Below are 26,274 nucleotides of genomic sequence, written 5' to 3'. Positions count from 1 at the left end.
CACACACATACACACACACACACATACACACCCCTATAATTTACTCCTGAGTTTAGAGAGTTAGAGTTATTGCTTGAATATATTTTCTTCTCCTCCTCTTCTTCCTTCTTCTTTCTTTCTTTCTTTCTTTCTTTCTTTCTTTCTTTCTTTCTTTCTTTCTTTCTTTCTTTCTTTCTTTCTTATTTATCATCTATCTATTTATTTATTTTTAGGTGAACAGGAAGAATCTTTGACCAGACATAAGATACCAGTTAGTGATATGGTAGAGAGCATGCTCATAAAGACAGTAGAGCAGTGTCTGAACTCTACCAATAATGGGTCAGGTAGCATGGGGTGAGAACTTTAAACTCAGCATTCTGTTTGTATAATGAGTGGGCTGTACTGAACACCAGCTAGAGTGGCTCCTCCTCAGGGGTCCTAGTTTTGGCTCTATGGAGCTTTTCTCTATGCTTCTAAGTTTTCATAATTTCAGCTTATCCTTTGTTCTCCCAGAATAGTAACTGCTTTCTGTTATATTGTATTTACTTTCGCTTTTCAACTGTCTAGTTGAACTTCTATATGAATTTAGTTCTTTATATTAAATTCTCTCTGTTAAAGTGACTTTGTTTTCAGTCATCTGACAAGAGGCTTAACTGATAAAAGAACCCAGAAGTAGAGTTTAACTTTACATTCTGGCTTGTAAGTGTCTTGTGTTTTTTTTGTTTTTTGTTTTTTTTGGTTTTGATTTTTCTTTTTTTTCCAAGTCAGGGTTTCTCTGTGTAGCCTGCTGTCCTGGAACTCACTATGTAGGCCAGGCTGACCTCAAACTCAGAGATCCGCCTGCCTCTGCCTCCTGAGTGCTGGGAGTGAAGGCATGCTCCACTACACCTAGCAGTGTTTGTTTGTTGGTTGGTTTTTTGATGGGGACTATTGGGGTCCAGCCCCTTGATAGCCCTCTATCAGGGTCTGTGGAAGAATCTACAACCAGCTGATAATCTAATCTTAGACGATATGAATCTATGTACACTATGCTCTTTTGTCTGTCTACTTTATTCCTCTAAGACAAAATTCTATCTACACAGCTTCAGTTCTGTTCTCACACTCAGCTCTACTCTGTTCCTTCTCTTCCTGTCCTCTCATTGTCCTAGTCCTAACTAAGCTCTCAACCTCATCTTCATTCTCTGTTCCTCTGTCCATGCTCATCCCTTCCTGTCCCAGTCTCCTGACCCAATCCACCTACAATCTGCAAAAACTGTGCTTGGAGCAAGGAAACCTGCCTAATCCACCTGGCATCCAGAAATCTCATTCCACCTGGTATCCAGAAAACCCTTTTTCTAAGTAAGTTGCTCTAGGGCTGTGTGAGGAGGGGAGATCTGAGCTTGATTTGCACAAGAAGCAAAGCTATGTCCCTAACTTCTCCTTGGGCCAGGCGGTGTCTCCATAAGGGTGTTTACCTTAATTCAGGGGCCTCAGGCACCTTCTGGGTGGTCTGACCAGCTATTTTTGCTTGTCCATGGATGCTTGCTAAGGGAGAGTTGCAGAAGGCAGACATCCAATTCAAGTGTTAAGGAAGAAACTGAGGGCCTGAAGGCAGTAAACCTTGTCTACGTGAATTTATTCAGATATCTAATGTGTATGCCCAAGAAATGATCCATTCACACCGTTATAAATTCTTGGGGAATGTATGAGTGCACAAGAAGTTCATAGCAGGAAACAACTGGTATATTAAAAGCTGAATAACACCAAATACTCCCTGAGATTTGGCTCAATCCTCTGGAAGAGTTCCTTGATTCTTCCAGGTATTATTTTTGTCATAATCAGCTCAATTCCTACTTCGTATTTCTGCTGCATTTTTTTTTTCAAAAATGAAAACAGCCGGGTGGTGGTGGTACACGCCTTTAATCCCAGCACTTAGGAGGCAGAGGCAGGCAGATCTCTGTGGTTTCGAGGCTAGCCTGGTCTACAGAGCGAGCTCCAGGACAGGCACAAAAACTACACAGAGAAACTCTGTCTCAAAAAACCAAAAAAAAAAAGAAAAGAAAAAGAAAAAAAATGAAAACAGCTGTCTTTATGAAACCCTGATTGTCCTGGAACTCCCTATGTACACCAGGCTTGCCTCTTTCTCTTCAGTGCTGAGATGTAGGTTTTTCCTTCCTTCCTTCCTTCCTTCCTTCCTTCCTTCCTTCCTCTTTCTTTCTTTCTTTCTTTCTTCCTTCCTTCCTTCCTTCCTTCCTTCCTTCCTTTCTTTCTTTCTTTCTTTCTTTTTCTTTCTTTCTTTCTTTCTTTCTTTCTTTCTTTCTTTCTTTCTTTTTAACTCTTTTACTCTTTGGTAGACCTGCCACCCAGCTCCCCAATAATCATATGGAGGCTTATTCTTTTTTATGAATGCCTGGCCTTAGTTTGGCTTGTTTCTATCCAGTTTCTCTTAAATTACCCCATTTTTTTGCCTCTGGGCTTTTACCTTTCTCTATTTCTGTATATCTTTTCTTTCCTTCTTCTATTGTGTTTCACCCTGTGGCTGGCACCTTCTTTTCTTGCTCCTCTGATCTTTTTTTCTCCTTCTATTTATTCTCTCTGCCTGGCAACCCTGCCTATCCCTCTCCTGCCTAGCTATTAATTGTTCAGCTCCTTATTAGACCAGTCAGGTGTTTTAGATAGATGAAGGAACACAGCTTCACAGAGTTAAACAAATGCAACATAAAAGAATGCAACACATCTTTGTATCATTAAACAAATGTTCCATAGCATAAACAAATGTAACGTATCTTCAACTAATATTCCACAAACTTGGATAAAAGGTTTCCATCACCACCTATGCCTTGCATGTATCTTGTTAAGACATACACTGCTATTTCTTAATCATCAGATCCAGTCAGTTTAATATCTGTAGAGGAAGCTGGTGTGATGTTGTGTAGATGCCCAGTATGATATTGTCTCTGTGGAACATATTGAAATGTAGGAAAGTTACCATAGACCTGAAGACTGGGGTAGTTTAACAAAGTAAAACTGCTTCTGCCAAGTTAGTATAGAGAAAAAAAGCATTTGACTTCTAGATTGCAAGTTGCATTACTTTGATCCAGTAAATACTGCATCATAGGTGATAGCTGCAGTTAGAGCTGCTGCCTCTCTAGATTCTGATAACTCATATCTCTTCACCAAGAGCCATCTGCTTTATAAAAAGACTATAAACAATCAAGCCATGTGGTTACCATCTTTTTGTTTTTCAAGATGGTACCAATTTTGTGTGTGTGTGTGTGTGTGTGTGTGTGTGTGTGTGTGTGTGTGTGTGTAGATACATACTACTGCACTGGTGAGGAGAGGAATCTCTATGGGTTCTTGATCCTTCCTACCATAATGATTTATGGATCAATATGGGGATTGTGCCAGTTGCCAAGTATATTTATTCTAGTTACACATTAAGGAACTGGGGAAATAACCACATAGTGGTTCTGTGTATCTGCTTTTCCTACTGTAATTAAAAATTGATTGAAAACTCCTTGAATTGTGTCAGACACAAATTCAGTGGGCTTTAGTTGCTACATTGATAAATTAAAAAAAATAATTTTGATGACAAACCATATGTGACTTGTATTACTTATTCTCTGTTGCCGTGATAAAACATCATGACTAAGGTAACTTACAGAAGAAGGCGTTTATTGTGGCTTCAGTTCCAGTCCAAATGGCCAGCACAGTATGGCAGCAGCAGGCCGACTTGGTGGCAGGAGCAGGAAGCTAGGAGCTCACATCCTCAAATACAAGCACAGAACAGAGCGAGGGAACTAGAGGTGGCAGGAGTTTAGCTCTCAAAGCCGGCTTCTGCTGCCATCCTCCCGCCATCAAGGCCACACCTGCAGCCTCCCAACAGCACCACAACTGGTGAGGAACTATTGAAACTCTAGAAGCTGTGGGGGAGATTCTCGTTCATGGTACTACATCAGGCAGACGCGGTTTATGTGTGTATGTGCTTGTGTGTGCGACTGTCAGTTACTCTCCTGTTACCCTGATGAAGCAAGGGAGAGGAGAGTCCTCATGGTGGGAAGGGGCAGGAAGCTGTCTGGCCACATTTTGTTCACACAAAAGAAGCAGGGGAGGGAGGAAGGGAGGGAGCGAGCGAGCAAGCGAGTGAGCGATGGATGGATGAGGCCTTAAAACCAGTCTGCCTCAGTGATGTACTTCGTACAGCAGCCTTTCCACATAGTGTCAACAACTGAGAATCAAGTATTGTGGGACTTCTCGTTCAGACCACAACAGTGTTGTGCACGTGTTTGTGCATGTGGAGGCCACAGGATGACCTTGGCTGTTTGTTCTTCAGGAACACCTTCCATCCATTCCACCCACCCCGTTTTTTTGAGACTGAGTCTCTCAGTGACCTGGAACTCACCAAGTCCAGCCATTGAGTCCCATGGATCTACCTGTCTTCATCTCACCAGTGATGGGATTATATACTACTACCCTTGGCTTTTTTTTTTATTTCTATTTTATTTTATTTTATTTTTTAACATGGTTCTCTAGGGATCAAACTCAGCTGCTGATACTTGCAAGGCAGGTATTTCGACAACTAAACCATTTCTTCTAGCTTCCTTTTTTTCACCCCCCAGCCCTGTGTGTGTGTGTGTGTGTGTGTGTGTGTGTGTGTGTGTGTGTGTGTAAGTATAAGCCAGTGGTAAGCATCAGGTGTGGTTTCTCAAGGTGTTTCCTCTTTTTTGAGACAGTCTCACTTTTGCTTAGGAACTCACTGATCGGAAAGACTGGCTGGCCAGGGATCTGCCTGTCTCCAACACAGGTCACTATTACCCAGCGCTTTTTTTTTCTTTTCTTTTAAGTGAATTCTGAGGATCAAACTCAGGTTCTCATCCTTGCATAGCAAGCACTATGCTGACTGAGCTATCTCCTCAACACCCTCATTTTAAAAAAGGGGACCTGTAGGGGAAAGACCAAAATAAAAACATGTTAGTATTCACAGGATACTTAACACCTCAAGTGGAAGCTTTAAGAAAGCTGGTCATTCATTCACATGCTCCTTTCTGGGTGTCATAGCAACCACCTGCCAGCTGGATGTTGACTGTTGTGAAAAATATCAGCAGTGCAGTGGTTCTACCAGGAGGAGGAGAGGAAGACAACGGAGGGAAATATGCTCAATATACAATATATACTTGCTGGAAAAAATCAAAATACAAAAGAAAACTACAGTGCAGTGGTTCTTAAAAATAGGTACGTACTACTGACCTAAGTTTAGATTGAGTACAAGATAGAAAGGTCATGTTCACCTACACTAAAGAGTCGGTTCAGGCTTTGTGGTGACCAAGTTAGCAAAGCCATTTTAGGGTGGTCTAAAGATTCATCTGGTATTTTGTAGGTGTGATTTGAAGTGAGTTCATGGAAGTGAATTATGATTTGTTGTTGTTGTTGTTTGTTTGTTTGGTTTTTCGAGACAAGGTTTCTCTGTGTAGTTTTAGTGCCTGTCCTGGATCGCACTCTGTAGCCCAGGCTGGCCTCGAACTCACGGAGATCTGTCTGGCTCTGCCTCCCAAGTGCTGAGATTAAAGGCATGCGCCACCACCATCCGGCTGTGAATTAGGATTTTATGTTTAACTTTCATTCTTAGTAAAAGTAAGTCTCATTGGAATGTAGCATATTCACTCAATTACATATCCCCTATGACTACTTTTTTGCCAAATTGGAATTGGATGATTGAACAGACACTGTATAGCCCCATGGTGTCTAAAATACTTACATCTAATCAATATAAAGTTTGGCAGCTCCTGGTTTTGCTGGTTAGAGTGAAAACGCAAGCTTTCCTGTGATCCACAGAGGCCTTACTGTAGCCACAGGGCATATAACTGGGGCTACTCGTCATGTCGCTGACCACTGCTCTTTCCAGCACAGCCACTTCCTTGTGCCTTTCCAGTCCCAGGAGGCTGTGCGGGTAGCAGGCCTCGTTCAGCTGTTGCACCATTTGCCTGTCTGTCTTCCTCCAGCTGTCCATCACAGCTCACTTGAGGTATCTGATACTAAAGTTCATATGAGATTATTTGTACTTCAGCCATCTTGAACATGAAATTCAGTTTAGTCTGCAGTGTGACTGCTTTTGCAAAGAATTTTTTGGAAAATGATTCTGTTGGTAGCATATTTAAAATATCTTAAGGTAGGATAGAGAATTTTCTCTCTCTCTCCTAAATGTATATTAGAAATCAAGTAATTTGGAGCTAGGGAGATAGCTCAGTGCATAATGCACTTGCTATACAAGCATAAAGAAAGGATTTGGATTCCTAGAACCCATGTAAAAGCCAGATGGGTGTGGTGGCCACCTGTAAGTCCAGTACTTGGGCAGAGTCAGGGAATCCCAGGGGCAACCTGACTAGCAAAGACTAACTGGAATCAGTAAGTCCTGGGTTCAGAGAGAGACCCTGCTTCAATAAGTAAATGAGTAGAAATTAGGAAAGATACCCAGTATCAACTGTGAGCCTCCATATTCACACACACACACACACACACACACACACACACACACACACACACACACACAGACCTGTGCTCCCACACATATGCAAATACACACACATACCATACATACATCTATGGCTCTGCAGTCTGAACTAGAGAAGGTTTTCTTGCTGACATAATTTTGAAAATGGGGTCAGAAAGGACCACTCTCAGGGAGGTACTCCCTCTCCTGAGCTGTTCTCTTCCTGAGTCTTTTCTGTCTAATACACCCTCGTTCATTGATTTAAGGACTGTTGATTTGCTTTCACTGGCATGGCACGTCATTCCCACCCCAGCCTTTCAGTAAGAAACAAAGGAATTACATTTTTGGCGTAGAGAATTGAATGAGCAGCAGCCCCAGGCTTTCCTTTAGCATGTTTATCTCTGCTCCCAGATTGATCCATTCAGCAAGTAAATCAGCCAGCAGTGTCTACCATGTACTCAGCATAAAAGTATGTTGTCTTATTTTAAATCCTTATAGAGTATATAATATTTTCATATTATGAATGATGAAATTTAATGCAAAGGAGATTGAGGCCCTGTCCAGAAGTTAGAGAGCTACTGGTACTCTTAACTCCTTGTTTAAATTGTGACAATGCTAGGTAAGGGAAACTCACGGTAGCATAATTTTAATGCTTAAATGGTTTGAAATATTTCACATATGTTTTTCTGTCATATGAACATTTTTAGAGTGCCCATTCCTTACTGAGGTCTCTTTTAAAATCTCAAGATTAAATCTTAAAATGCAGCTATAACTTGTGCACAAGTTCAAGAATATGGGAATGTCTTAAGTGCAATGAGTAAATTGAAGTTGTGGGAAATGGTATTTGTTAGGCATAATCAGAAATGAATAAGCATTTGATACATTTGATTTGTATTGTTTTGATGGGTAAAGGGAAGTCTGGATGTATATAGGTCCGCTTATTAGCCAGTGAATGCTCAGTATAGGGTAAAGGTTAATCATTTGTTAGAATAACACTGAGCCAGTGTTTTCTAAATGTGAATGTAGCAGAAATAATCAGTTACTTGAGGAATATCTTCATAGTGATGGCAAGGTGTCACACTTTGAATCTCATTCAGATAGAGTTTCCATTTGGAGAACTCACCCCTAGTGCTAGCCAGAGTATACCTGTATGTGAGGAGTCATTCTCATCTCGATAATGAGTTTGAAGTCAGTGTGGAATGTATGAGTCTGTCTTAATAAATACATAAGTAAAAACTAAACCTCAAATTTTCTTGATCATCTTCCATAAAGGCCAGGATTCTCATACTAACAGTTAATAGTTTGTTAGTACACACTGGTTTCTGTGCACTCTATATATCTTAACAACATACACGGTGTTTAGTATTCCTTCACAAAAGGTTCCATGCTATAATTTTGTTGTTCATGTAGTCACTTTGTACTTCTCGAAATTGCTTCTGTTTTTTTGGTTTGGACTATTTTTATGTTTTAATTCATTTTTCTTTTGATAATTTTAGACTTATAAATCAAGTTCCAGAATAATTGGTTAAGGACCTCCTACATAGTACTTACTTAATATTTACCAAGTGTTTACTTTTTGTTATTCTTATTTTTCCACTCTGAAATTTTCTACTTGTGCATATTATTTTTAGGGCTGTGTAAGTATAAATTAGAGGCATTTTGTCTAGTCACTTCTAATTATTTAAGATAGTATATTCTGACCACAATACAGTTATAAAAATCAGAAAGTTTAACTGTGATAAAAATACATTTTTTCTGCCTCAGTCTGTAAATTTCATCAGTTCTTGTATATCCAGTAGTTGTCACTGTAATAGAAATTAACCTTGAAACAAATTGGCCAGAGTGTGTGTGTGTGTGTGTGTGTGTGTGTGTGTGTGTGTATGTGTGCGTGCATGCTTGAATGTGCTTGTGTATGCATACTGTGTTTGTTCCTTGATCTAGATATTTTAAAGGTAAAGGCCAGGTTTTTCTTCTTCAGGGTAGCCTTCTACTTGGATTTTGCATATTAGATTAGATTAATTCTGGTTATATATTTTGAAAGAAATCCCACAGAAATGGTAGTGTGTTCTCAGAACTTCGTTCGGGTCTAGAATCACTTGATGTTCAGAGTAGTTTCTATCAGGTTTCTCCCTCCAGTTATTTTCTTCTATAAATCCTAAGTCATTTATTAGGACTAATTTTTAGATGGTAAAATACATATTTCTCATTAATTTAAAAATGTCATTTTTAAGATTTTCTTTTTAAAGTGTGTGTGTGTGTGTGTATGTATGTATGTATGTATTTGTGCACTTGAGTGCTGTCCCTACGGAGGTCACAAGAGGATGCCAGATGCCCTGGACCTGGAGTTATAGGCTGTTCTGAGCTGCTTGATGTAGGTGCTGGGAACCATGCAAAAGCAGTGTATCAATCAGTGTTCTCTAATATATTCATATATGTATGAATTGATTAGAGTGGCTTACAGGCTGTGGTCTAGGTAGTCCAATAATGACTGTCTCTCAGTGGAAAGGCCAAGGATCTAGCTGTTCAGTTCATGAACTGAATGTCTTAGCAGTCCCAGTCTGGTGCTGGAGTCCCAGAGGGTTCTGTGGAGTTGCTGTCTTCAGCTTACTTTGGAATCCCAAAGATTCTGATACCAGCGGAGGAATGCCTAAGCACCAGGGTAGATGAACTTGCCAGTGAGACTGAAGGCAAGCAGGCAAAAAGCAAAAGCTTCCTTCTTCTCTGTCCTTAGATGTAGGCTGCCACCAGCAGGTGTGGCCCAGATTTAGAGTGGATCAACCCACTTCAAATGATCCAAACAAGAAAATCCTCACAGGTAGGCCCAGCTGCCTGGGTTTTAGTTGGTTCCAGCTGTAGTCAGGGTGACAACCAAGATGAGCCATTAGGAGCAATGTGTGCTTTTAGCCACTGAGCGAGCTCTCTAGCCCTCCCCCATGATCTGACCTTGGAGTTTGTTCCTGTTTCCAGCCTGAGATGTTGAAAGCTTAGTTTGTTTGCTGTAGCCTCTTACGTTTTCTAAAGTACTTAAGGTTATAAACCTTTCTTCAAAAAACCAAAAAGACTTTGTTATTGGTGATGGTAGGGTACTGCAGCACATGTGTGGAGGTCAGAGAACAGCTTGTGGGACTGATTCTCTCCTTCCACCTTTACATGGGTTCTGGGGATTGAACTCAGGCTGGAGGCCTTGTACAAGCTCCTCTACCCACTGAACCATTGGACTGGCCCAACTTTTCTTTTAAATAAAATTAATTACACTCTTTATTGTGTGCTGTGGGATGTCTTTCAGTATGCTGTTAATATGTGTTGCTCTGATTGGTTGATAAATAAAGCTGCTTTGGTCTATGGGAAGGCAGCTTAGAGGCAGGTGGGAAGTCTAAGGAGAGAGACAGGAAGAAGAAAGGCAGAGACAGGACAGATGCCAGCCTCCGCCAAAGGAGAAGCAAGATGCCCACAGACCGGTGAAGCCACAGAATACATGGCAAAGCATAGATTAATAGAAATGGGTTAATTTAAAATATAAGAGCTATCTAGCAAGAAGCCTGACCCATAGACCAGACAGTTTGCAAGTAATATAAGCCTCTGTGTGTTTACTTGGAATCAAGCAGCCGCAGGACCCAGGAGGGGGAGATTTGTACTGACCACAGGGCCGGGCAGGACCGGAGAAACCTCCGACTACATTTGTGTGTGTGTGTGTATGTGTGTGTGCGCATGCGCCTGTGTGGTGGTCAGAGGACAGTGTGTGGGATTTGGTTCTCTCCTTCCACCATGTCTGTCCTAGGGATCAGACTTAGTTTGTCAGACTGGTAACAAGTGCTTTTACCTGCTGAGCCGTCTCACTGGCCTCCAACCTTTCATACTATATTCCTTTGCCACATTGTCTAGGAGTGCTTACAGTAAGATTTGGGATGAAGAGAAATGCTAAGTGGGAACCTTTTAAAATTAACCATCTGTTACTAGGAAACTGGCAAGAAGAACTTGGATGGTATTTTAAGGATGTCAAAATCAGTCATTAAAAATACTTCTGGGGATGGGAGATGGCTTTAGTGGGTAAAGTATTTGCTGGGCAAGCATGAGGACCTGAGTTCATATCCCCAGCCCCCATATTAAAGCCGGGTGGATGGAGGCAGGTAGGTCCTAGGAGTTTGCTTACTGGCCAATATAGTAAAACAGCTCCAGATTCACTGAGTGGCCCTGTCTCTAAAATAAGAGGGACCTAGGCATAGTGGTGTATGCCTTTAATTCCAGCATTCAGGAGGATGAGGCAGGTGGATCTCTAGACACTAACCTCGTGTACATAGAGAGTTCCAGGCCAGCCAAGATTACAGAGTGCTCTGCCTAAAAAAAACCCCTAAAAGACAGAGAGCAATATGGGAAGAAACCCCGAGTCAACCCCAGCTTCTACGTGTGCATGCATAAGCAAGTGCACTGTCAGCCATGCACATAGATAGTGTGCTGTCTCTCACTTTTCTTCCCCACCCACCTTTTTTAAAAAGAAAAATGGGTTGTTTTGGGGTTAGATGACTGAGCAGGTAAAGTGCACAAGCATGGAGAGCTCACTCTGGATCTCCATACCAAAATAAAAGCCAAGCAAAGCCGCACGTGACTAACCCCAGCACTGGGGGTTGGAGAAGGCAGATCCAGGGGCTCATTGGCCAGTCAGTCTAAATGAAAAACAGGCTTCAGGTTCTGGAGAGTCCCTGTTTCAAAAATAACACCGAGACATGATTGAAGAAAGCTGTTCTGACATCAACGTCAGACCTCCATGTGCCTGCACTGCAGAATAGCCCCACAACATACCCACATACACACGCACCCACATTCACCCACCCCACCACACCCCACACAATAAAGCCACTGACTTAAAAAGAATACTGGTTTAGATGATCGTGATTAGCACACTCATGAATATAATTCATGGGAAATTACAGATTTGGTTTATTTCTCTGGTGTGATGGGTCCTCGAAGCTTTGTTGTGAATGGACAACTATCTCAGAGCACGTTTGTACTCTGTCATTTCAGGAGCAGCGGCAGTGGCGTGGAGCAATCCCATGTCCAGCTGGTTGAGTGCTATGCTGCACTGCTTTGGTGGAGGAATTTTGTCCTGTGTACTGCTTGCAGAGCCTCCACTGAAGTTCCTTACAAACCACACTAATATTTTACTGGCTTCTTCAATCTGGTAAGTTGCCCTTATGTTGCACTGAGAGGGATTTTAAGAATTCTTGTATAGATGGTGGTAACACAGCTCCTTTTCCTTTAAGGTTTTTTAAGTCTTTAAGTTCACGCATGTGCAGTGAATGAACACAACAGTGCCCAAGGTTTTAAGTGCAAATTTACCTCTTGCCCTTTCTCCCCTGTCTTCTCCCAGTGACAATTGTTCTCACAGGTTTTTGTGGGAACATTTTAATGTGAGAGAACATGAAGTACTGGTCCAAATATTTTATTTTGTGAAACAAACTCTAACACATAGAATTATGACATGATAAAAGCTTAAATATGAACAACTAAACAGAAAGTCCAAGTGATTATGGCTTATGTATAGTTTTCTTGTCTTCCTCTTTGTTGGATTTTATTTATTTATTTAATTTGTTTGTTTGTTGATAGAGAGATAGATAGATTGATTCAATGTCTCATTGTGTAGCCCTGGCTGTCCTGAAACTCAAGAGATCCGCCTGCCTCTGCCTCCCGAGTGCTGGGATTAAAGGTGTGCGCCACCACCGCCCAGTTTAGAATTCATTTTTACTGGGCCTGGTGAGATGGCTCAGTAGGTAAAGGAGCTTGGGGCACAAGCCTGGCCACCTGAATTATAGCCCCAGCACTCACATCAAGGCAGAAGGAGAGAATCAGCCACACAAAGTAGCCCTCTTGACTTCCACTTGTCCATTGTGGCATGCAGCACCCCCATCATGCACGTGCAAACAATAATAAATATACTTAAAACTTCATTTTTATTATAATAATTTAAATATTCTTAAGTACTTATAAGCAGGGATATTATAAATAATAGTAGTAGTGGTAAAGTAGTAGTGGGAACCTGTGGCTGTGGAAAGTAGGTGGGGTAGAATTATTCACTTGCTAGTAATTATTGAATTAGTATTGTATATCAGCTAAAATTCATTTTCATATTTAATCATTAGTCCTATGAAGTAGCTATTGTAATTTTTTTTCCTGACAAAATCTTTTGTTGGTGACATTAAGAGAAAAAAATGACTTAAATACTATGAAACACTATGTTACATCTCTCTAATCTATGGCTAAATTATGAATTATTCTATAACTATTTGAAACATCTAATAAACACGTAAGCTATCTAATCAGGTATGGAATGACTGAGTGCATCGAACTATTCTGCACGATGACCCTCCTCCATATGAACAGGATTCCAGGTCTTACTGTGTTTTTGTTTTTTTTTTTTTGTTTTTTGTTTTTGTTTTTCGAGACAGGGTTTCTCTGTGTAGCTTTGCGCCTTTTCCTGGAACTCACTTGGTAGCCCAGGCTGGCCTCGAACTCACAGAGATCTGCCTGGCTCTGCCTCCCGAGTGCTGGGATTAAAGGCGTGCGCCACCACCGCCCGGCTGTTTTTTTTAAATGCAATGTAGTTTGTGGAATTAGGATTTTTTTTTACTAACAGTGATTACAGACCGGTTTCACTGTCAAGTAGATGGTATCTAAGATCATGATTCAAACTATCAAATGAGAGAGAAGAGAATATACTACTTTAAACTCAGACAGGAAAGTCTTACAGTGATTCTACTGAAAGCTGCTGCTTGCTTTCATTAAGAAGACCACTTTCTCTCTTTAATAGTTTATATTTTTCAGCTGTGGAAAGTAGGTGGCATGGAGTTATTCATTTGCTAGCTAGTATCTATTGAATTAATATTATATATTAGGTAAATTATTTATTTTCATACTTGAGCTATTGTAATTACTTTTTTAAAAAGATTTATTTATTTTTATTTTATGTGGATGGGTGTTTTGTTTGAATGTATGTATTGCACCATGTGTGTGCCTGGTGCCTTGAGAGTCCACAAAAGGGTGTTGGATACCCTGGAACTGAAATAACAGAGTTGTGAGCCACCATATGGGTGCTGAGAATTGAATCCAGGTCCTCTGTAAGAGCAGCCACTGTTCTAAACTCCTGAGATGTCTCTTCAGCCCCTTAAAAATTAAAAAAGCTAGCTTACATGTATCAAATTTCCTTGTGGTATTCTCGTTCGTGCTCAGGTTCGGCTGATTCTCCCGATCCTTCCTGACCTCCCTGGTCCTCCTCCGTTATCCTTCAGACCCCAGTATTCCGCCTTCCATTTTTGTATCAAATGAGTTCTGCCACTGTCCAACCAGAGATAGCCGTTGTTACTGCCGTTTGACAGCAAGGACACCGAGACATGGGACAGCTGCTGTAACTGTCATATCTAGTAGGTGGCAGGGCTAGAATCAGAACAAGTGTGACCTTAGAGCTTCCATGCGTGACAGCTACAGTAGCTCATAGACTTGCTTAATCATATCACAGTATTGTCTTCCAGAACACTTCTAAAGGACTTCCATTTCTATATTATTTTAGAAGGATACTAACATTTTGGGTTTTTAAATGTTGTTTAAATGCTGAAACTATGTAAGAACTAAGACAGCCAGATTCTGTACTCCTGTCTCTCCTGTTTCTAGTCTTAAATACTGAGCCTCCTATGTGTGGCCTGGACTTTTAGTAATTTCCTACATAGGCTAGTTGCTTCTTTCATTACCCCCCTAAATCTATTCTTCACATAATGATAAAGTGATTATCTTAAAATATGTTATAGTATGTCACTCGTGTGTGCAGTAATTAGGAACAAATCCTGAGTTTGACCATGGCCTGTACATCCCTACAAAGTCTCCCTCTGTTCTCTTTGCTGTTAGGTGTAACCGGTCTGTCCCCTACTCCATTCTAGCACACTGAACTTGCTGCTTGAACGCATAAGGTGTCCTGCCTCCGGGACTTTGTTCTTCCTTCACTTCTCTGTCTCCTCCAACCCCAGACTGCTAATGTTACCTTCCGTCACAGACTTCTGTGACTGTCATATCCTCCTCCTCCTCTGTTTCCTTCTCAGGTTCATTAACATTGCAGATGTTACCAGTTGGCTTTTTAAAAATGCTGGTTTGTCTTACTTCTAGAAAACATCATATCAGAGCAGAAACTTCACTTTGTTAACTGTGCCACCAAGAACTGTTCAGATCAGTAGATATACCTTCAAAAGAGTGGATTGCTGTGTACTGTGATTTCTGGATTTGAGTAGCAAGGAACTACAGATCTTGATTAGTTGATCCAGCAAATGAAATACAATTTCATGCCTATGAATGTATGCCTTTACATTTAAAAGGTATGTTATAAGTGGAAAGAACATATTTTTCAGCACACACATACAGGGGTAATAGACACTTCTGACTTACTGGTCTTTGGTAAGCCCGGTGTACGGCTCATAGAAAAGCAGCGTGGTTGATTGGTTCTTTTACTTGCTGATCTCCTGCAAAGATGATTAGTTTTTTAAAAGGATGTTTTGTGAGATTCTATAGATTTCAATTTTTTTTTTTTTTTTTTTTGGTTTTTTCAAGACAGGGTTTCTCTGTGTAGCTTTGCGCCTTTCCTGGTACTCACTTTGGAGACCAGGCTGGCCTCGAACTCACAGAGATCCACCTGCCTCTGCCTCCCGAGTGCTGGGATTAAAGGCGTGCGCCACCACCGCCCGGCTAGATTTCAATTTTTGTCATGATTTGAAGCTAATTGTCCCATCTTTGGCCAGTGGGAGACTTTTCAGAGGAACCCCCAGCCCTGGGATTAGCATCCTTGACCTCTGGTACTGTAAGACTCTTACACTTCTTCTGGAATTTAGTTTTAGTTTTAGGTTTTTTTTTTTTAAAGTGAGAAATAGTTTTCTAACCCTCACTCAGAGCATTAAAGGTGTTGCTAGGGCATCCACTGAGCTGAGTTAAGGCAAAGAAAAAGAAAATGACTCAAGTTCGTATTGATGTGTATTTCTAATTCAAATTCAATACTATGGAGTTTTTATTTATCTTATTTCTGTTACATATGTAATACTTAATTTACTGACATACAGAGAATTCTATTTTTTATTGGGCAAAGGATATAACAAAATTAGAATATTCTGACATTGCTAATGAATTTTATTCTGTTCTTTGCTCATGTACATTTAGTTGTATCCATCTTTAAAATAAGGGTGTGTTTTATACTGTTGCAGTTTCATGGCTAGTATGCCAGTCTTCCCTACTTAGTTTTCATTCAGTCTTAGGTTTTGCTCAGTATATACTTGGTGAACATCACCAGTTTTTATCCCTGTCTCTTATTTTGTCTCTTTGAAGCTCTGGAAAATCCTGTGAGGTGAGTACTGTTTTATCCTTAACAGATCATTGAGGTTAATGACTTATACAAGGTATCAGAGATATTAGGTAGCTGGAGCCCTGGTTTAAACCTTGGCTATTTAATCTTCTAGTTGTTGCGTAAGCAGTGAATTGCTTTGAATTCTGGAAATAGGAATGTTGGCCTTACAGTCTCTTAAATATGAAAAATGATGCTGGCTTTCAGGCAGTATATTTTGCTATTTTAATATTAGAAGTTTTAACATTTAGAATAAAGTTTTTTGACTGTGCTTCTTCCAACTTTAAGAGTCAATTAATTGATTTGGGGAATCATATAGCAAGGTCAGCTTTAACACCGCAGCTTCTCAGTGCACACATCGCACATGTCTGGAGGTTAGCGCCATCTACTGGTAAAGACAAACAAGACCTTGGTTCTGTCAGTGTATAGCTAGCTACTGTCCCAACATCCAACACAACATACTGTTTCATTCAAGTTTTCTTTTTAAAAATCTATTTATGGGGACAGTACATATTTTATAATTTTTCCATGCATCGATTTTATGTCTCAGAATGTTTTCCTTAAACTCCCAATCATACTGTAGTGAGATTACCTTTAGATGAGGGGATATATGAGCCATTGTTTTATAGGTGTTTTCAAGACATATCAATGAAAGTCCTCACTGCAGAGCAGAGCAGAGCTGTTGCATAAGACCAACATGGCTGCAGTGTGTTGTTTGGCTCAGTTAAGTGATGCTGCCTTTGACAGAAAAGGAGAACTGGTAGTAAATGAAGCAATGTTCTTAATGATTAGCCCTCCTCTCTGCCCAGCCTCTGGCTGTAACCTAAGTTATGCTCCCATCTTAAAACCTGTTTAAACTGGTTTAGCTTGCATTTGTTGGTTGTATCCTGTTTTAGACTAACTTCTACTCTGTGTCATGTGAGAACTCCATTGTTATCTTCTTTTCTCTTTGCTGTATTTTTTTTTTCTTTAGTGCTTTCAAGGTAAAGGTATTTTAGATGTTGGAAACTTAAGGTGGAATTATCCTCTTTACAGAGGAGACCTGCTGTTTAATTAATGACTGTTGGTCCACTAATTCATTAGAGAAACATCACATAGCCAGCTTGTGTCACAGAACAAGTCTAGTCATTTGTTGGACGTGCTTATTTGTAAGTCTTGAGCATGACAAAGAGCTGTTCCTTGACTCCGTGGCAGCTCAAGTGGGCACAGGGTTTCGTTAACATGTGAGATCGTTGTAGCTGTACTTTAGAAAAATAGGATAAAGCTTAGGACTCAGAAGTAGCAATAATTATAAATTATAGACTATATGTTATAGTGTCACATAGTTGGATGTAAAGTCCAGAATCGCTGGTGTAGTAATAGGTTTTCACACATGTTAAAGATAGAGTTAGGGAATGCAGATAGAGTCATTGTAATACGGTTTTGCGTCTTCTTTTGAGTATGTTCTTCCTAGCATGAATTACTGCTGAAGTAAAACCACAGTGTCTGTTCTTAATCTAATCTCCAATAGATACCAAAAGATTGTTTACTTTTATTAAGAATATATATACCATTTATTACTTAAGTGTATATGCTTTTTCTGTCCATTGTCTAACTTCCTGTAAATCACTTATACATATAAAGACTTTGAAAAGATCCTATGTCCATGTAAAAATTTTAAACTATAAAATCTTATCTCAGATGACATAAAATTGTCTCTAGATACTTCATTTCTTTCTCCCAGATTCTGTAATTTTCCAGTGATTCTTTGCTATGTTTTGTGTTTTCCCCCAGATTGAATGCCAATGAATGATTCAGAGCTATTTTTCATTGTGCTGAGTTTTTGGTTAGAAGACAGCTGATAAATTGCAGGATTCCTGTCATCCAGCGACCAGTGTAATCTACTTAGGAGCACTCTAGCCTTTATTTTATATTGTAGAGAACAATGTCTAAAGAGCGTTTTTAGGCTTGACAACCAGCTGCTTCAGTTGCCTAGAGCTGCTGCTTGTCTGAGCTGAGATGAAACGGAACAGACCTTCCAGGGCTGTGGGTATAGTGGTGTTGGAGTGGGACTTTGAAGAAGAAGAAGGGGAAGGAATTAGCGAGTAAGATGAAGAAGGGATGTGGAGGCTGACCAAACCATTGCTTCCCATGTTAGGTTTCTGGAGCAGTGTGTTGGCAAATATTTCATATTCCGTGGATATATGAATGACTGTTGGTCCACTAATTCATTAGAGAAACATCACATAGCCAGCTTGTGTCACAGAACAAGTCTAGTCATTTGTTGGACGTGCTTATTTGTAAGTCTTGAGCATGACAAAGAGCTGTTCCTTGACTCCGTGGCAGCTCAAGTGGGCACAGGGTTTCGTTAACATGGAGGTTTGTGAGTTTATGACTCATGAATTGGAATAAAATTAACTCTTGCTTTCAAAAGAACCCCAACACTTTTCCCTGCCGAGTGTTTTGCATCACCCCATTAGAAGAAGATCTGTTGTGCTTTATGCACTGAACTGTCTCTTAGGAATGGAAGGAAGAAACAGTGTAGTTTCTAGTAAATACCACTGATAGTATTTGAGGGGATGCTGGAGAACAAATGAAGTTTAAAACTGCGATTCTCCAGAGAATGGGTGAGTTATTCTTAAACTAGCAACAACTTCATTGGCTAAAACTAAGCGTATTCACCAAATTAAAGACTGAGCTTCATATTCTTTCAGCTGCATGGAAATACATTTTCTATAACATAGACTCATTTCCTTGTGAGCTGTCTCTATCTTTGCACAGATTTTAACTTAATGCCCTAAGCTAAGGGACACAGGTCAAGATGTTAACAGGAGTTGAAATGCAACCTCTGTTCATTTACCAAAAGGTTCCTTTGTTTGATTCCTTTTCCCTAAGAACAAAGACACTAAGTGGCCGGGGCCTGTACGTGCTGGAACTGATGGTGCACTTGCTTCCTTTTGGTAATAAATTATGTACCTGTTTGTTCTAAAACTGTGTGAATAAGTTAAAAACTCTATGGAGTATTGCAAAGTGTGACTCCTTTCCCTCATCATGACACAGACAGATTATATATGTTTTGTGTGAGTTAAAAAACAACCTGATGAGGTTTGCAGACAAATGGATGGATCTAGAAAAAATCATCCTGAGTGAGGTAACCCAGACTCAGAAAGACAAACATGGTATGTATTCACTCATAGCAGGATACTAGACATGAAACAAGGATGAATTGTCTGCTACTCACATCACCAGGGAGGCTACCCGGAAAACAGGACCCCAAGAAAGACACAGGGATCGCCCAATGACAGAGAAATGGAATGAGATCTACATGAACAGCCTGGACATGAGTGGGGGTAATGAAAGGCGAGGGTCGAGGGAAAGAGAGCTTGGGGGAGCGGGAGATCCCAGCTGGATCAACAACAGAGAGGGAGAACACGGAATAGGAGACCATGGTAAATGAAGACCACATGAGAACAGGAAGAAGCAAAGTGCTAGAGAGGCCCACAGAAATCCACAAAGATACCCACACAACAGACTGCCGGCAATGGTCGAGAGACAGCCCGAACTGACCTACTCTGGTGATGGGATGGCCAAACACCCTAATTGTTGTGCTAGAAACCTCATCCAACGACTGAGGGATCTGGATGCAGAGATCCATGACTAGGCCCTGGGTGGATCTCTGGGAGTCCAATTAACGAGAATGAGGAGGGTTTATATGAGCGAGAATTGTTGAGACCAAGGTTGGATAAAGCACAGGGACAAATAGCCAAATGAATGGAAACACATGAACTATGAACCAATGGCTGAGGGGTCCCCACTGGATCAGGCCCTCCGAATGGGTGAGACAGTTGATTGGCTTGATCTGTTTGGGAGGCATCCAGGCAGTGGGACCAGATCTTGTGCTCATTGCATGAGTTGGCTGTTTGAAACCTGGGGCCTATGCAGGATTGTTTGGCTCGGCCTGGGAGGAGGGGACTAGACCTACCTGGACTGAGTCTACCAGGTTGACCTCAGTCTGTGGGAAAGGCTTTGCCCTGGAGGAGATGGGAATGGGGGGGGGGGGGGGGCGTTGGGGGGAAGGTGAGGGGGACGGGAGGGGGGAGAACAAGGGAATCCGTGACCGATATGTAGAACTGAATTGTATTGCAAAATAAATTAAAATAAATTTAAAAAACAAAAAAAAAAAAAAACAAAAAAAACAACCTGATGTCCAGTCTACTTTTTTTGAAATAATGTTCCAAGCTTTATGGATAATCGCATTCTTTGTGTTATGCCATGTTGCTAGTGATGATGATTTAGATTTTCACTTCTAGTCTTCTGATATTATTTACATATTAAAATATTTAAATTTTAATTTCAGGTATATTGTATTTTTTTGCCCACGTGACCTAGTTTCCCAGGGCTATTCATATCTACCTATTCAGCTCCTGGCTGCGGGAATGAAGGAAGTGACCAGAACTTGGAAAATAGTAGGTGGAGTCACACATGCTAATAGCTATTACAAAAATGGCTGGATAGTCATGATAGCTATTGGATGGGCCCGAGGTAATATTAATAATATGTGTTCATACATATTCTGTTATTGATGTACTGTAACTCTGAATACTCTGTTTTCAGGAGTGGGGATCACATACTTTAATAACTCTTATTGGAAAGTGAAAACCTTGTCTTTTTTAGCTACTAAAGTTAATTTAAAAATTACTTACATGAGAATTAGCGATCACCCATAATTTTGAGCCTGATGGCCTTGTAAAGTTCCTTATAAATAATTGCTTTAGGTTTTCTTGAACCATATGCAATCATAATTAATTATTTTGCCATAAATGAAACAGCTTAATGAGAACTTTTGTGGGTCATGTACATTAACTAGCACTGCTGAGGCTGAGCATGGTCGTGCACACCTGTAATCTGAGTACTTGGAAGGCTGAGGCAGGAGGTCACAAGTTTGAAACCAGGTTGAGCTACACAGTGATTTCTGGGCCACCCTAGGCTACATAGAAAGACCCTGTCTAAAAATGAAAACAAATTGCTTTATATTCCTTTCTTGTGAGTTGTTAGAAGTAGCAAATATTCATATTCACATTGTTCTAATTGCTAATATAATTATTTTATATTCTTTCTTTTTGAGACTAGGTAGCCTGTGTAGTTGAGGATGACCTTGAACTTGTGACCATACTGCCTCTACCTCCTGAGTGCTGGGATCACAGGAAAGTGCTGCCACACCTGGTTCATGCATTGTCATGGATTGATACATGCTAGGCAAGTGTTTCTGCCAACTGGGCTATGTCACTAACCCTAGTGTTGTCTATGTAAGCATCGAACATATTTCTGGAACCTCTGTTACAGTATGCTGCACTGAAAACTAACCATGTCAAGGAAATAAATATCAAGAGAGGATCTTACTTTTCACAAAACAATTCTATATATGCATCTCTGTGCTTGAGATCTCAGCTTTAACCGTAGATCACAGTAAGACAGGCGTTTGTCATGCTGGGAGAGAGAATGCAGTTGTCTCAGATTTCAATACAGAAGACTACTTTTTCTTCCTCTCAAGAATTCTATTTTGGTAATCTTGGATTTAAAGCAGGAGGGGAAAGTCTGACTTCCCCTGCCATGTGTTTTCTTAAGAAAACTGGTTAAATAGTTTTTTTTCTTTCTCTTCTTCTCCTTTTTAGGTGCAGGGGGTGTTATTGTCACATCTTGTGAACAGTTGCTAAAAGGAGATTGGAAACCAAAAGGTGATGAGTGGCTGAAGATGTCCTTGTAAGTGGTATATGTCATACTGAGAGCTGGGCCTACAGTCATAGCTTCTACCCAGCTTCTTTGAAAAGAACAGGTTTGGAACTGTGTAGGTGGCTGAAATGTACCCGAGAAATAAATGGCAATCAAAATGGGAAGAAAACCAGCAGATTCATTCTAAGAGTTTACTTTCCCAGGTGAACTCCTAAAGTCAGCATCAGTTTTCTGTGGATTCCCGTCCTTTATAAAACAGCTGGGAGGCTGGAGAGCTGGCTCAGTGGTTAAGATCACTTGCTGCTCTTACAGAGGACCCAGGTTCAGCTCCTGGCACCCAGGTGATGTCTCAAACTTTTTGTGACTCAGTTCCAGTGGACCTGATGGCTTCTTCTGGCCCCTGTGGGCACCAGGCACACACCTGGTACACAGTATATACATGCATGCAAAGCACCCATATACGTAACAACAACAACAACAGCAAAACCTACTTAATGTGCAACATGAACTTATTCTCCTCATGTGCAGATCCTAGCTTTCTGTATGTATGATGTAGGTACGAGTAGAGAATAAGTCCTGAAACAAGGAAGAGGACCAAGTAGTTTTGAGGAAGGATTGGGGTGCTTCATAGGCCGGTCTCACAGGCTACAGTTCAAGTCCAGAGGCCAGAGCCATGCTGTGTAAAATTAGAGCATGGAGCCTGCAGCTGCAGCCCTGGAATCCAGTGGAACTCCATCTGCTGGATGTTTGAGATGTCTTGGTGCCAGGGATCTCTCCTTTCCCTTTGGAAGGGGAATGTCTGTGACTGTAGCCAGCCTCTGTTCCACCACTGTGCTTTGGAAAGAGACATGATAGAATTTTCCAGGGCGTCTCAATCTTCGTAACAAATCTACTACTTTGATTTAAATCTTCCTTAAATCCTCTCCAGTGTCCTTTCCCAATTATCTACAAACTGCTTATATTTTTTAGAGTCCCTCTTTAAGAAAACATAATCCAAAATGGTCAGTTAGTGTGTGTGTCAAAGCCTTTTTCTTAGTGAGCTACTTTAGTGTAGGAACCAAGTGGTTAGAACACCAAAAGAACAACAAGATAACTCAGATTCCACGGGGGTAGGGGTTGGGGTGGGTCTCGTGTATGTATATGTGTGGGCGTGTTTGTAGACAAATTTCTAAACAGTCTTATTAAATAAGAAACACAGAGTCAAATACAGGGGTGAATGCCGTAGAGATCAGAGAAATAGTGAGAGCCACCAGCTAACCTTAGCTCACCACGTCGCCGTAGCTTCCCAAGAGAACCAGCTTCTTCCTGTCTAACCTGTGCCTTTATTGCCTTGCTGTTCTACCTTCTCATTGACTCTTAGCCCAGCCACCTCACTTCCTTGTCACTGCCTGTCTTTACAGACCTCCAGGTCTCTATGGTTAGTACTGGGATTAAAGGCATGTGTCACCACGCTTGGCTGTGTCCTTGAACACACAGAGACTCTGCCTGCCATGTGATCAGATTAATGGCATGTGCTATCACCACCTGACTTTTGTTTATGGATGACTATGTTTTCTGATCTCCGGACAAACTTTATTAACATACAAATAAAATATCACCACATTTCAGCACAAATAAAATATTACCACGTGTTCACATGTGTGGGTGCATATGTATACTAGTGCATGTTTGTGCATGTGGAATTCAGATGTTTTTAGTGATATGTCTTCACCTTGTGTGTTGAAGTGAGGTCTTTCATGAACATGGAGCTCACTGTTTTAGGCATCCTGGCTAGCCAGGCTGCTCCAGGGATTTCCCTGTCTGCCTCCTGTGCACTGGGATTGCTGGTGGCCTTTGTGGGTTCTAGGGATCCAGTGTGGCCTTCACACTGTACAGCAAGGGTCTCCTTACCCGCTGCCATCTCCACAGCCCTCATTTGCCTTTTATACTTTTAAATGTTCAATCTTGTGTACATTGTATAATAGTTATACATATATAAACTAACAAGTCCATTCATATTAGTAATTGTCTTAAAATACTAAAAACTATAGGAATATACAATAAAAGTTGAGGAATCACTATTCTAAGACATGATTACTATTCATATTATTATGTGAAGTCTGGATCTTATACTGTTTAGAACCCAGTACTTAGTTTATAATACTTTAGTAACCTTTAAATAATAAACTGAAGCTGGGCGTGGTGGCGCACGCCTTTAATCCCGGCACTCGGGAGGCAGAGGCAGGGGATCTCTGTGAGTTCGAGGCCAGCCTGGTCTCCAAAGCGAGTTCCAGGAAAGGCGTAAAGCTACACAGAGAAATCCTGTCTCGAAAAAAAAAGAAAAAATAAAAATAAAAATAAATAATAAACTGGCTTATAAAAATATTTTCATGGTTGCAGTGTAGCATTCTCATAGTTTATAGTTTATCCGAGGTCTTTACTGAGATACATAAGTACATGATAAGTGTGTAAGATAAAAATACTGCTGTTGATTTGGTAGGGTAGCAGTATAGCAGTTTCATAATTTCGGCATTAATACTTAAGATATCAGCAAAGACTGACCTGCTGTGCTCAAGGTGATAAACTAGAGCTGGCTCACAGGGTCTCACTATGTAGCCTAGGCCAGCCTTGAACTCACAGATATCCACCTGCCTTTGCCTCCCAAGAACTGGGATTAAAGGTGTGCCACCATGCCTAGCTCATACTGCTTTCCGAGAACGACTGTGTACATCTTACTCACCATTCTCTACAGCAGCTTCAAATTGTCCAGTGGTGGCATTTATGTCATGGAACAGGAAAGGCTTTCTCCCACTTCTCTTATCTGTCTTGGGGGCTTGTTTATCATGGATGGTTTTTCAGGACTAATTCTAGATTTGCACAGTGGGGCATGAAACCTTCAAGTCCTTTAAAAAAATGTTAGATGGACAAATATGTTTCTGAAATACTGCACTATGGAAACATAATGGACATTCTGAAAAGGCTTGGGCCTGAAGGGTTAGCTCAGTGGTCAAGAACTCTTAGTACTTGTCTTATTGCTGATCAAACACCGTAACCGAAGAAACTTGGGGAGGAAAGAGTTTATTTGGCTTACACTTCCACAATACTGTACATCATCAAAGGAAGTCAGAACAGGGACTCAAATAGGACAGGAATGTGAAGGCAGAAGCTGATGCAGAGGCCATGGAGGTGAACTGCTTACTGGCTTGCTTCTTCCTGGCTTGTTTGGCTTGCTTTCTTACAGAACCCAGGACCATCAACCCCTGAATGGCACCACCCACAATGGGCTGGGCCCTCCTCCATCAATTACTAATTGAGAAAATGCCCTCTAGCTGGATCTCAAGGAGGCATTTTCTCAGCTGAGTTTCCCTCCTTTCAGATAGCTCTAGCTTGTGTTGTTGACATAGAGCTAGCCAGCACAGTGCACACACACACACACACACACACACACACACACACACACACACACACACACACAGAGAGTCGGTAAAAATAACCTCTTAATTCTTTGTGTTATGAGAGAAGGTTTTGGTTATACTTTTTTTTTTTTTTTTTTTTTTTTTTTTTTCGAGACAGGGTTTCTCTGTGTAGCTTTGCGCCTTTCCTGGAACTCACTTGGTAGTCCAGGCTGGCCTCGAACTCACAGAGATCCGCCTGCCTCTGCCTCCCGAGTGCTGGGATTAAAGGCGTGCGCCACCACCGCCCGGCTGAGAGAAGGTTTTAAAGTTTATATAACTCAGCATTTCTGAGACTTTAAAAATGTATTCACACAGCTCATTTTGTGTTAATCTGTTAATAGTCCATTCCTTAAGTTAATGTTTACAGAGCACTCTGAAAAAATTGTAGACAGAGTATGTTTGTCACTGACTTAAAATGTTATTTCCTTTCAGCCCCTCCAAGGTGACGCTGCTGGGGTCAATCATCTTCACTTTCCAGCACACCAAGCATCTGGCAGTGTCAAAGCATGATCTCATGTTCCTTTACACCTTCTTTCTCGTGACCATAAAGGTAAGAGGGCTCCAGGTGTCCACCAGTCAGCATTACAAATTCGGTGTAAGCCTTTCCCTTGGATGGGGTCCTTCAGATAAGCTAGTACCAACAACACTTGCTTTTTTTTTTTAATTATTGAATATAAAAAGATGAATTTGGGAGAGTTTGCTCCATGCATCAGAATTTTCGGGAGCTCTTCTGTGGTTCTTCATTTGATGTTTGGAGGTATTTACGGATGGACAGAATAGGCAGGTGCTTTGTTGGAAGCCAGAGAGGAGTGGAGGGAGGGAGGAAATCAGGGGCTGTACAGACAGGCCTGCCTTGTTTGCAAAATTGGGGTACAGTTTAAGTTGATACCACTTTTTGTTTTTGTGAAAAGTCAGTATGTTCTTAAGTCTGGAGGTGGAGGAAGTCTCATGTAATTACAGATATGCTTGCTCCTTCTGGTTAAATATAGAAGAGCTAATTTTTTCCCACCTCTACCTATGGTTCTCTTCTTTCTTGAGAGAAATCTGTGAAATATCTTCCTTTTCCTCCTTTCCTTCCTTCATCTCTCCTCTGCAATTTCCTTTTCTCCTTTTTGCCCAGAACTCAGGCAAGCTGGACATTCATTCATGTTCAGCCAGTTTCACTAAAGGAGAAATCACATACTTTTATAATTCTCTCAAATACTTTATGATTGATAAAATCCAAGCCACAGAGAAACAAAATAAATGGGAAAGATTATCATCAGAGGAGAAAGCTCTTGAGCATGTAGATGCACGGACTTAGGTTGAAACGGAGGCTCTGC

The 26,274-nt window shown here is 40.9% G+C and overlaps 1 protein-coding gene across 1 annotated transcript in view; it reads left to right on the top strand.

Annotated features, from left to right (window-relative positions):
* Tmem38b (transmembrane protein 38B) overlaps positions 1-26,274 on the top strand; it is a 43,430-nt gene that overhangs the window by 10,054 nt on the left and 7,102 nt on the right. The window contains exons 2-5 of the mRNA XM_052716930.1: positions 11,465-11,621; positions 20,146-20,330; positions 21,461-21,548; positions 25,385-25,502. Of these exons, the coding sequence (XP_052572890.1) occupies positions 11,465-11,621; positions 20,146-20,330; positions 21,461-21,548; positions 25,385-25,502 (548 nt within the window). The remainder of the gene's footprint in view (positions 1-11,464; positions 11,622-20,145; positions 20,331-21,460; positions 21,549-25,384; positions 25,503-26,274) is intronic.

This window comes from Peromyscus californicus, unplaced genomic scaffold (assembly GCF_007827085.1).
Source record: "Peromyscus californicus insignis strain IS unplaced genomic scaffold, ASM782708v3 Scaffold_5__1_contigs__length_169319896, whole genome shotgun sequence".
Taxonomy (NCBI): domain Eukaryota; kingdom Metazoa; phylum Chordata; class Mammalia; order Rodentia; family Cricetidae; genus Peromyscus; species Peromyscus californicus.
Note: the sequence above shows the minus strand (reverse complement) of the source record. Positions and strands in the feature narration are given on the sequence as shown.